Source organism: Xylocopa sonorina, chromosome 12 (assembly GCF_050948175.1).
Source record: "Xylocopa sonorina isolate GNS202 chromosome 12, iyXylSono1_principal, whole genome shotgun sequence".
NCBI lineage: Eukaryota > Metazoa > Arthropoda > Insecta > Hymenoptera > Apidae > Xylocopa > Xylocopa sonorina.
This window is the reverse complement of record NC_135204.1, coordinates 1593184-1606208: the sequence shown is the minus strand read 5'-3', so window position 1 is coordinate 1606208 and position 13025 is coordinate 1593184. Positions and strand designations below refer to the sequence as shown.

General features: G+C 44.4%; 2 protein-coding genes across 2 annotated transcripts in view; one reads left to right on the top strand and one right to left on the bottom strand.

The window, feature by feature from the left end:
• Window positions 1–1578: 1578 nt before the first annotated feature.
• On the top strand, window positions 1579–8227 carry LOC143429912 (heat shock 70 kDa protein cognate 4-like). The gene is made up of 7 exons (XM_076905765.1): window positions 1579–1780; window positions 2470–2588; window positions 2873–3202; window positions 3572–3970; window positions 5278–5649; window positions 7460–7837; window positions 8117–8227. The coding sequence occupies exons 1-7, from the start codon at window positions 1579–1581 to the stop codon at window positions 8225–8227; spliced, it is 1911 nt and encodes a 636-aa protein (XP_076761880.1).
• A 3086-nt stretch (window positions 8228–11313) lies between these two features.
• The window catches only part of Shrm (shroom), a 157369-nt gene continuing 155657 nt past the window's right edge, over window positions 11314–13025 (bottom strand). Inside the window, exons 11-12 of the mRNA XM_076905507.1 lie at window positions 12696–12962; window positions 11314–11693 (exon numbers count right to left, since the gene is read on the bottom strand). Coding sequence (XP_076761622.1) covers window positions 11442–11693; window positions 12696–12962 — 519 coding nt within the window. The 3' untranslated portion in view covers window positions 11314–11441. The remainder of the gene's footprint in view (window positions 11694–12695; window positions 12963–13025) is intronic.

Here is a 13025-nt window from a genome sequence, read left to right as displayed (position 1 = left end):
CTCCTAGACGTCGGTGGACCAGTTTGGGGCGGAACTCCCCCGTACGCTCGTGTTCCAGTTCCGATAAGAACCCATGTCGCTTAATTAATTCTCACCGCCAATTTTCTTCCCTCATTTTCCAATGTTTACCATACCGGATCGTAAAGCCTAGGCCTGCAGTCAAACAAAAGTCCTCTCATCGTTCCATGTCTAGAAATAACCGGGCTGTCTCACTGAACGACCCCAATTCGTATCTTTCGAGGGTTAACGAGACGCACCAGAGGGGGTTGCGCAAAATCCTGGTCTGGTGAACGTTCGGATTTACGCTTATCGATCATTCGTCGTGAGAAGAACCTTGAGACGGAAGTTTATTATGGAGCCATAAATGAGGTAGACGTTATCAGCTTGAACAAAGGACAGGACAAATCTATTGCTTTGTATCGACTTACCACTTTGTGACCATCCTAGTTATATGAATTAAAATACTGATCGTGCCAAAAAAAAAAAAAGGAAAAACAGATGTTTGTACTGACAAATAAAATTCTATCAAATTATCTTACAATCTAAAATTTCATTTGATGATATTTGACTAGTTTCCTACAGAGCCACATAAACAATAGACCATAGAAACGCGATGTCATCCATGCCATAGACTCGCACGACGAAAAAATTGATATTGTACGATAAGTAGACTCTGTATCTCGTTTATGGCATCAGCACAGCTGTTGTGCGCAGAGTAGACGCACGGTCGTCGATTCGGAATCCTGGTCACGAACCACCGCGTCCCTACGCCGTGGATAAGAATCGCCGCGTCGCGATCGAACGCGCGAAATTTACGAACGACCACGATCGATCATCGCGGTAATTGCGCGATCATCGGAGCAGTGAAGTTGGCACGAATCAACCACCCAGGAACCGTCGAGATTACGTCCTCTCGGAAACGGGGTTCCTTCGTGGCCCGTAAAACATCGCGAATCCTATGCGACAACGTCTCCTCGAGTCGTGTCACGGGATCGTAGTTTCGCGACGTCATCTAATTCTCAGGGGTTAAGGAAGACTGGTCCCGTGGAATCCGGGACGTTTCCTGGTATCGTTTTATGGTAAAACGAGACCGGGCGAAATTGTTCAGACGTTGCTTCGAATTAGAACGTTGACGTTGATATTTATATTTCGATTGCTTGATTATTTTTAGTAATGCACAAGTTTTATGCGAACAACGCGGCGTTTTCAGCCTCCCAGCCTTCCGCGCGTTCCATAAATCAGTTTCTGTTCAACGTCACTACCGGCAGAGTTGTTCAATATTTTAGACGAGTTTAAAAGCACAAGAATGCTATCATCGTAAAAAGGACAGCAGCGCGCGAGAACTGTATATAAGACGAAAATGGTGTTTCGAGTACACTTTACAACTCTCGATAAATGAAAGCTTTTTTTGCGCCATTTCCCAGACACGTACTAGTCGAATCGTACGCAGCGTTGGATGCACGAAAACGAGTAAGTCAGACGATCGAAACAATCGAACGATAACCGTTCCTCGTCCGGTACAATTTTATCGTGTCATCTCCAAATTTCAGGCCTCCAAATTTTATCCGTAAGTCCAGAATGGTGGCGCCGGCGGTGGGTATCGACCTGGGCACCACTTACTCCTGCGTCGGGGTGTTCCTCAACGGGAAGCTCGAAATCATCGCAAACGATCAAGGAAACCGCACCACACCGAGCTACGTCGCGTTCACCGACACGGAGAGGTTAATCGGTGACGCAGCCAAGAACCAAGTAGCGCTGAACCCCACCAACACAATTTTCGGTAGCCTTGCAATCCGTTAATCGCGTTAAAGTTGAAAATATCCTTTCATGTATAAGGGTATATTCGAATCGAAATATAAGATTGCGAGGCCTGGTGTTCTCCACCATCAATAGTATGTACAATCCAAAACCATGTCGCATTGGATAATTGCAAACGTCTACCTATAGTATATACTACAAGTAGGCGCTATAATTGAATTCATCCTTATTTTGATCTGATCCCTATTTTTCATCCTGAACCGTGAACGCGAGAAGGTAAGAAAGGTGCTTGCCTTGTATGGCGCATTTGAACTCGTGTGTAAAAAAAAAACACAGGACAGAGCGGTCCGTGGATTGAATTTTTGATAATCGCTGGCAAGGACCGTCGACTTGGCAGCGTAGCTAGGATTCCATGAATCGACGTCGTTTCCGGGTCTCTGTGCCGGGTCTCCGGCGCAGCGGCCAGCCCGCGGAAAGAAACGCGACCGGAAACCGGCTCGACGTCGGCTACGTTCCCGTTTCGTCGCTGCCAAATTGACTTACCGCCCCCGGGATCTATAGCCGTCTACGAACAGAACCGGAACTCGGCTCGATGACCGTTATCCGCGTTCACCGCGTTAAGAGCGTGCTCGCGATCGTGGCCAATTAGCCGAAATACGCCGTTGATCTGTGTCGATGGCTAAGGGTAGCGTAAATGAAATCGTCCGACAGACGCGAAGAGGCTGATTGGCAGACGCTACGACGATCCATCAGTCCAAGCTGACATGAAACAGTGGCCGTTCGCCGTTGTCAACGACGGAGGAAAACCGAAAATCCGAGTCCAGTACAAGGTGAGTTGGCGAACGTTTAACGCGGCCTGACAACCGAGCGCGTGAACATTCACGTTCAATTAGAGCTGCGACTTCGTACCTTCGGATCGAACCGTCTAAACATGTTTACCACACGAAATCGTTGGTATCCTCTTGCTTTTACAAATGCAGCGACTTCCAATATTACAAGTATTAGTACAAAAATTAAATCGATACGAAAGTATTTTATCGAAAAGTAAACGGTCGACGTAAGTACATTGGCCGTCTTCGAAATAAAAGGATAAGAAATTAGAGTTCGTTTCCAGAACGAAACGAAATCCTTCTTCCCCGAGGAGATCTCGTCGATGGTCTTGACGAAAATGAAGGAAACGGCGGAAGCTTATTTGGGAAAGCCCGTGACGAACGCAGTGATCACGGTACCGGCGTACTTCAACGATTCCCAGCGGCAGGCGACCAAGGACGCCGGTACTATCTCCGGTTTGAATGTCCTAAGGATCATTAACGAGCCGACCGCGGCAGCCATTGCTTACGGCCTCGACAAAAAGGGACGCGGTGAAAGGAACGTTCTGATCTTCGATCTTGGCGGCGGTACTTTCGACGTATCGGTACTGACTATCAACGACGGCATATTCGAGGTGAGCCTCTCCCGTACGTATTTTGCCCCTTCTTATTCCATCCATGCCGGAGTATCTCGCGGCGGGGTTACTGCGCGCTTATCCAAAGTTTTTAAATAAAACCACTGTGCTACGGTTTAATGCGAAAGTTGCATAGAATATGAAAACGCCGATAACTAAGTTTACGGGCTTCGTAATCTAGCTTTCGTTTCATCTTCCGTTAGATTAGAGGAGCTAATAATAATTTGATTACGCGAGAGTACGGCGTTTCTATTGCGTCGTAAAAGAGCAGTCCCTTTTAACTTTCTTAGACCGAGCGTAGATTTCTTGAACCTCTCCGCGTCGCCGATGAAACGGAGTAACGTATAAGCGTTACGACGTCGTGTTCAGGTGAAAGCGACCGCTGGGGACACTCATTTGGGCGGCGAGGACTTCGATAGCCGCATGGTGACGCACTTCGTGCAGGAGTTCTCGAGGAAGTTCAACAAGGACCTGACGAGGAACAAACGAGCCCTCCGCCGGCTGAGGACGGCATGCGAGCGTGCCAAGAGGACTCTCTCCTCGTCGACGCAGGCCAACATCGAAATCGACTCTCTGCTGGACGGCATCGACTTTTATACGTCGATCACGCGCGCCCGCTTCGAGGAATTGAACCAAGACCTCTTCAAGAGCACGCTGCAACCCGTCGAGGAAGCACTGCGCGACGGCAAGATGGACAAATCGCGGATTCACGACATCGTTCTTGTCGGTGGCTCGACCAGAATTCCACGCATCCAACGACTTTTACAGGTTACTTTATTTCCTTCGGGAATAGGCTAGTTGATCCTCGAAGGAACATTCTAATCCTTTTAAATGAAGGGTTGTCCCCGTGAACGGTTACTTCGGAGAAGAGTCGCTTCAGAAATTCGAGACGCTCCTTCGATTCTTCGTAAAAATGAATTATTCTGATACTAAAACATTCAAGTTTGCGAATTATAATATTTCTAAATTAACCCTTTGCGCCCACGCGAACTTTAAGTTTTGAGGCCGAGCGAAGATGAGTATGTCGTAGATAAAAAAGGAAAGCAGTGATGGAGATAGTGAAATAAAAATCAAATCAAACAGATAAACCAATAAATAGCAACTTTGTAAGTTTGTAATTCATATATAAAATCATTTTATGTTACCTGTAAGAGTTACTGCTTCACTCGACCGAAAAAGTTATCGAGCGTAAAGGATTAAAGTGTTCTTTGGTAAATTTTTCTTAAAAGAAGTTTTTAGCATTACCAATCTTGGATAAACTTTTTCGAAAGTTAAGAGAAACCACTCGAAGGAACCGCTGTTGCAGCGGCAAAGCTAACATTTAAGATGGTGCATCGTTTCGTTAAAACGAAGTGGGGATGATATAGGACGGGGCTCGACGATGAAACGGATTAAAATTCGATTACGTTTTCTAGCCGAGCCCTCCACACCCTAGCGTTTTAAGTGGGGTTCGAAACGCTGGACGAGGGCACGGCCAGGAACAGACAGAGGGGGACAGAATTAATGAGCTCGATGACAAAGTCAACACCCGCGTTTTTCGACCCTATTCGTAGCCACCGTGTTACCGGTACCATTAAACGTACCAGGCCCATTCGAATATATTTATGACGTTCGCCGGGAGGAAAGGGCTTCGACCTTTACCGTCCGGATACCAATAATCGTAATTGAATTAGACTCCGGAGGCTGATGCGATCGTTGCGATAAATCCTAATTTCGCTGGGCTCGCCGTCATTTGCGCTCTGCAGCAGAAATTGATCAACGTAATGTAACGATCGCGTTTAAAAATGGGAAATCTTCGGTTCGAACCGTATACATAATTGAAATTTACGTTTTTCAACACGGATTAGTCTTTCGGATTAGTTTAATTTTCTACATAGTCGCAATAATCTATTAACGATACCAAGCACAGACATCCTCGACACTTCACGATCATTATTTCACGAATTACATTTTGCATATCATGCAATCATATAATTCCTTCGACCATTTTTGCTTAGTAAAATGCACGAAGCTCTATAAAAGGCAAAAATAAGGCGAGAATAAGAAAATCAAAGTTCCTCGTATTTCTTTGACAGGATTTCTTCAACGGAAAGGAGCTTAACAAATCGATAAACGCGGACGAGGCAGTGGCGTACGGGGCGGCCGTGCAGGCGGCCATTTTGCAGGGTGACAAGTCCGATACGGTTCAGGATCTTCTGCTCCTGGACGTGACTCCGCTCTCCCTCGGGATCGAGACAGCCGGTGGCGTGATGACCGCCCTCATCAAACGCAATACCACGATCCCGACTAAGCAGACGCAGACTTTCACTACCTACTCGGACAATCAGCCGAGCGTACTGATCCAGGTTTACGAGGGCGAGAGGGCGATGACCATGGACAACAATCTCCTTGGGAAATTCGAGCTTTCGGGAATCCCGCTGGCGCCTCGTGGCACACCTCAGATCGAAGTGCGTCATTTTTCTGTTTACAATTTGATCTGCGTCACGTGATCCCTTTGCTAGCTATTTAGGGAGTTAAAGTATTTGAAAAATAAAAATTGATTAACTCGTTCACTATCGGGATCTCATTATGATTTTTTCGGGATTATATCACACAAATTGGAATTTTTTTTAAACTACCACACATATGTGTCGCTGGGCTATAGATCACAATTATACGTTGTAGTTTGTTGCGTCATATACGTGACGTATACGTGACACATCAAATTAGAAAGAACCGAATAGCATTGAAATGCATAAACTAAATAAATACAATTTTTCAAAATGAAGTACGATAAACTTTCAAACATTTGTCAACGTATAGTCCAATTGATTATCCATTGCTGGTTTTGCATACTTCACCGACCTATACAACTGTTGTACAAACTCTAAATAATCTAATATTACCGCAAACCAAACATATTCTTCATGCATTTCACCGTTTTAGAGCTCAACAATTCTTCTTTGCAAATTGACCAAAAATGTCCGTCACATATACGTGACGACATTGAAGAATACAGTGAACTACCTTTTAACGCGATGAAAAATTTTCGATTTGCACTCGTGCAACGCGCTAAACAATCCCGTGTTACGCGTAAGATCAATTTAACGTTTCCATATATTTTCTAATTTTTTATTTAGGAAACGTTGGTTATATATGGATAATGACGCTGACGGTTTAAATAAAGTAACAGTTAATGAATGTAAGAAAAAAAAAAATTATTTAACTTTTAATTAAAATAAAAGTATCTCATTACTTCACATTTATTCACTATCGGAAGGATCAACGAATAACCTCCAGCGAACCTTGTTCGAAACAAGTTAATTCACATTGAGAGTCTGGTCGCGATGAAATAATATTTTGAATTGTTATCACATCTCGCTAGCAATATGCGAGAACAATTACTATTTAGAGAAATGTTTGAACTTGCACAAGATCTTAGTTCTTATTTTTAACATTATTTGTCTGAAATACACCGATGGTGAGTAAAAACCTTACTCAAAAATTTTCTTCCAAACATGTATCCATGGTTTTAGACCAGGTAACTCTGTCTCTGCATACTTACAATAATCAAATGAAAGCTATTGCTTTGCAAATGAAGAAGGAAAGGTTACCAATCGATGAAAATTATATAACATTATTGGTTATAAAATTATATGACGTGGTATCTCGTGAAAAAGATAGCGTTCTTCTGCAAGACGGGAATCCGAGAAATACAACAAAGTACGCTGCATCGGCTGTTTCCGATTGTGCAGTTAATTCGATTTATTTCCCCGCTCAAACGAACAAGGATATCGCGTCTCGGTAGCGACAGACTGCAAGATCGCTAATAAACGTTTCGCAGGCTCCGAGCCAAAGATAAGAAAACAATTCCAGAGAGGAGAGGAGAGGAGTAAGCCTGCTCGGTACCGAGACGAGGCGGTTGCAACGAGAAAAGGAAATCCTTGGCAAGGGTGTATACAGGCAGGCTCGTCGAGAGGGCAAGGAGGGTTAAGAGCCGCGACTGGACAGGGTGGAAAGATCCGTTCCAGACGATTCCGTGTCTTGAGATTTCTTTTCTGCCTGTTGCCGCCAGTGCGCGAGTCGGACGCGGCTCTATTGGAATTGTCAGGCTGTCTGGATAAGCATCGGGACGGAAATCGGACGCGGAAACGGGGCAGCTCGAAGGAATGGAGATGCGGTCTGAACCGCACACTCTCGCATAAACGTCAGAGAAAGTTTCTCTCCTTCTCCTTACTTTTCTCTTTCTCAGTCTTCTTTCATTCTAACACCCCCTAGGTGACCTTCGACATCGACGCGAACGGCATCCTGAACGTGTCCGCCGTGGAGAAGTCGACAAACACGGAGAACAATATAACGATAACCAACGACAAGGGACGGCTCAGCAAGGATGACATCGAGCGAATGGTGAACGAAGCGGAAAGATACCATGAAGAGGACCAGTCGCGGAAGGAGAGGATCGCGGCGAAGAACAACCTGGAGTCGTATTGCTTCAACATGAAGAACACGGTCGAGGACGAGAAGGTCAAGGGGAAGATCGCAGACGGAGATCGAAAGCGAATCGCGGAAAAGTGCGAAGAAATTATCAAGTGGCTGGATAGCAACCATTTGGCCACTAAAGAAGAGTTCGAGTCTAAATTGAAAGATGCTGAAATAGTATGCGACCTTTTGCAGAATTTCTTTTTTAATTAACGCGAGCGTTAATAAACGTAAACACGGTTTGTTATTAGTTTCGTTTGGTTAAGAATACGGCGCCAATTCTAGTGAATCATTTTAAAAATTCAATTAACTCGTTCAAATTTACCATTAACAGGTTTTTTCCTTTCCTGTCAACGATAATTCTACTTGTTTCCTTATCGACTGAATCATATACGATCTTATCATCCGACGATATTGGTGTTTCCAAATAAATATTACAGTTTCTTCGTTTTCTAGGTTTGCAAGCCGATCATTACAAAGTTTTATGGTAGCTCTGGGCCGCAATTTGGATATGGTGGACAAGCTGCGCATTCAACCGATGGTCCAACAATAGAAGAAGTGGAATAAAATTTTACCCATCGTCGATAACACCACGTGTTGCAGTTGCATGGATATCAAATCCCAGAAGTTTCAAACTTTCCAGTCGTTACTCGGCACTAACTATTACTACACACTTATAAAATATGTCGTATACCATACCTTCCCATCGTAAAATAAACATCTCTCATTAATTTCCAACATATTATTTATTGCAAGCGAGTTTGGGAAAGGTAGTTATCGTAATCATTTCGTAATACATTCGAAATATGCGATAATATTGTCAGACTAACATAACGACCTAGCGTCGTCGCTTTACGCGCGTGTGTGTGTGTGCGCGCGCGCGCGCCCGTGTGTGTGTGTGACGCTTTTATGAGTATGTAATGCAACGTGTAAACTGTTTCATCAAACGGGTCCTCTTCACATCACGTTAAAACTAGTATTGTTGATGCTTGTAGAGTATATGTACACAGAGGGATGAGGGACACTATTAAATATAATCAATGACCTTAGCGTACAGTAAATAGAGCCTACGCATTAATGGAACGTTTCTTCTCGTAAAAAATAGATTATGCAGAGCACCATGGTTTTTTTCATCATCATCATCATCATCATCGTCGTCGTCGTCGTCGTCGTCCTCGTCGTCGTCGTCGTCGTCGTCGTCGTCGTCGTCGTCGTCGTCGTCGTCGTCGTCATCGTCATCACCACCATCATCACCATCACCATCATCATCATCATCATCATCATCATCATAATCATCATCATCATCATCATCATCATCATCATCATCATCATCATCATCATCATCATCATCATCATCATCATCATCATCAATCATCATCATCATCATCATCATCGTCGTCGTCGTCGTCGTCGTCGTCTTCCTTTTTTCTGATCTGCGAATCGACTGGGGTATCTTATGTACACAATTTCCCGCGTCGTTTTCGCGGAGAATCACGATGAATCGCTACGCTGTAATGCTGCTTGTAAGCACATTACGAAAAAGTGTGGCTAGGTATCCGGTCGGTCGGACGGCGAGATTACAGTATCGCCGCCATATCGGCGCGATATCTTGCGGACAATCGAGAAAACAAACGAGGAACAGAAACTGACTATAAATGTTGCCGTAAAATTTTATGCCCTCCGCTCAGTTATTCGCACGCGCACACTACAATCATTGTTTTGCTCGTTTTCCTCGTTCACTGCAAAACGGTTCGATTGCCCGGATCACTTTCCAATTCGTGACACACTGTTTCGATCGTACCTAAAATATCGATCCAATTACTTTTCCTTTCTTTTTTTTTTCTTTCATAGATAGCTCACTGTTCGGAATATTTCGAAACACTTGATCATTAGAAATTCCAATGGCTCGAGTATCGGCAAATTTAACGTATTCGAACATTAAAGCGGAAAAGAATTATAACATAGGCACAGTTGGAGCATTGGGAAATCGATAGTAGGTCGAAATGGATTCGATTTTTATAAAACTCTTCGCTCTGCCGCCGCCAAGCAATTCGAAGTATTCCGATATACTCACCTCGTTTACCGCAACTTAGCCGCGAATGGCCGATAATTATGCAATCGCATCGCGAACCGATCGCTGGAACGAGTAGCAGAAGACCGATTCCATCTCGAGATCTTTGAGTCTGCCAGTAAGTATCTCATTACCGAGCTCAAAAACCCGGAGGATCCTTCGCTTCGAATATCCGCGGCGTCTTCTCCGTCCCCGGAATCATTGTCGAGATCGAGCATGATCGAGACGATCGTCGAAACGAAGAAGACCGGTGTAATAATAAAAAAAATTAAAAAAAAAAAGGGGTTAAAGGTGGAAGTAGGAGCGACGAACAGTTTCTGAGAACGACCAAGGCATAAAATTTTTCGTGAGACCACCATGGAGGCTCGAAATCCTATCGATTACCATTGAGACGTTCGTTTTCGAGAGTCCTTGGTACGGTCTAACAGAAGTAAGTAAGATCACAAGCGTCATAGAGACTCACGAGAGCCTCTGGGGTTAGAACAAAAACGTAAAAAATAGTAATCGTTGTATAGCGTGTGAGCATGTATAATGATTCTGGATATGCGTATCTGTGGTCGCACACTCGTCACTGTGTACGCGTGTATTGTCTCGTGTACGTCTGCGTGGCTGCGTGTCCGTGTATTTCCTACAATCTATCATCGTTTAAACACTAACTTGTTCCGTATTTAATAATTATGCATATATATACATGTTACAACGTCGGTTTGCTTGCCTGAATCGTTCGGATATATATATATCTGACGACCACGTTGACTCCTTACCCTTTATATCACATATCGTATATAAGAAGGCACCAGAAGTAATTCTAGGTCAAGAATCTTTACCGCGTACGCATTATGCTAACCAGGTAATGAAAACATCCGTAAGCTGTACACGTGTTTGCTTTCGATTGCGTCCATCCGCGAACAGAACACGTCCAGATGTAAGAACATCTCCTCCCTTTCCCCAAACATTTTCAAGCGTCCACTCTACAATTCTATCGCCGAGAAACAAACGCGTACCTAAAAAAATTGGATACGTATATGCATATTATATTAAAATTCCGATTCTCCTGAACGTGTCTGACACCTGAATCACAAAAAAATTTCCCACGTTAATTCGACTGGGAATTTCACTCGGACTAAACCATCGAACAATCGATTTCGAATCACATAATTTTACGCAGCGTAAGAAACCACCCCCGCTCCATTCACAGTCTGCGTCGTTGCAAACGCGCTAACCGTTCGTGGCGCATGCCCATCCGTGTTCAATTCGCGCGCCATGCGGAACACGGGTACAGTAGACGCGAGCTAGGCAAACGACTAGGCACTTGGATCTTCAAGATCGTCCATAGTCACGCGATCAGCGACGACTTGGTTTGCGCATGAAAACGCGGTACATCGATAATAAAATGCGCTTCTCCCTCTTGGCGCTTGGTTCATCTAGGACTCTTATGGATATATACAAAAGAACGCGTGTGTACATGTGTGGGTATGTGTGTTTTTCTGAGAACCAGTCAAACTGCCAATACGTCTATTCGCTAGGGATTATCGCGTTCCGTATCAGCAATTCGAAAAACACGCGTGGCAGGATCGTTTAATATGTATTCGACGGGTGATCGTAAAACAAACCCTGGATCCGTCGTCGCGTACTCCTTCCTGTCGCAAGGAAAGAGCACGCTCGAGGGAGCACGCGCTCGACACGCGAACAGCACCGCGACGTCCGCGACTAGTCGATCGCCTCCCTCAACGCGGCCAGCTGCTCCTCCCCGAGCTTCACCTTGTCCTGAATCTCGCGGCCGTCCACGATCAACTTTGCCTTCATGTTGATGAAGTGCTGGTAATCAGCGAACTCCTCCTCGTTCAGATACTTGGAGAGAATCGTCGACACGTTCACGCTGCGTTTGTCGATGTTGCTCTTCAGGATTTTCGCCTCTTCCAACTGGTCCACCAGCTTGTTCCTCTTGCTCTCCAGAATTTTCTGTAAATTGAACAGGAAACATTTGTTACTCGATTTTACGAAGCTAAATTCAGGCGCGTCTACAAAGGAAAAGAAGTCTAATTTGTAGCTACTTGTTGAAACACAATGCAGCGTCTGCGCAACATCGACCGAGAAAGGGTTAAGAATTGTTCCGAATTTGGCAGACGCGACGACTAGTTCGGTCGAAGGTTACCGCGACGGCTCCTCTTTGATTATACAAAGAAACGAGTTGCGTAAGAGGTTTCCTCTCTCGATAAATCAAGACGACTACCTGTCGGTCGCGCGAGTAATTGCGCGTGCACTTTCCGGCTTTCCTACTTTAACAATTACAAATCGCCTTACGGCAACCTGTAATATCGCAAGTCGACAACAGCCCAAGGACAGCGTGTAAATTTTCAATTGAACGCGTGTTCTCTCGATTATAGTCACTGTTTGTTTGAAAACACGTTTCTTTAACGGGGAAATTACAGTCCGCTTCGATCGACCACGGACGGCCTTGCGTCATAATTGTTTATCGAAGTACAAGTTTCCAGAGGTAAAACTAAACATTGGATATTCGCAGCTTTAATTAAATCATCGCGTGTTTCCCGGTAATAACATGTTCATGGCTGATGACCACATTGTTGCAAGTATCACCGAGATTTCTTTCCAGTAGAAAAGGAAAACAACTTAATCGACACGTTACATCGTAACGTTACTATACATATATTTCAGTAATTTAATACGAAAGCAGTGTTCACGCTAATGTAGCTTTCAAATTCTATGCGATTATGAACGATTAACTCTGCACTCGGAGCGGAGCTCCGTCCATTTTAAAATTTGTCTTCAAACTCGAGGGCGCCTGAATGAAGAAAATGCAAATAATTATCAGTTTAAAAACAAATCGTAATAAATTGATTTATTCTATTAGCAAATTACAATAATAATGCTGTTACTTTTACTAATATTTTTTGTTTCGAGTGCAAAAGATTAATGTTATCAGGATTAAATTCGATTACCCACCCTTTCCGCGTGATCTGTTGGCATTCCGTAGAGGGCGTTCTCAGCTCGCGCCAATCTGCCGCTTAAACCAAGAAGGAGGCTCGTAATCTTGCCCACTTCTTCCACGTGGAGTCGATATTTCGACGCTTCCGCTGGCCTCGCGACCGATGAGATCCTCGTGGCGACTCGTGCACCCAGTGCATCGTTCACCTCGCCTTCTTCGCGCACGGCTTCCTGCTCAGCCCTCAGGACCACCAGTTTCTTGTCCAACCTCATCATCAGCTCTTCCTGCGAGGAAAATTTCAACAACGATTTTTACAACATCTATCCGTAGATCCAATACCAAACTAA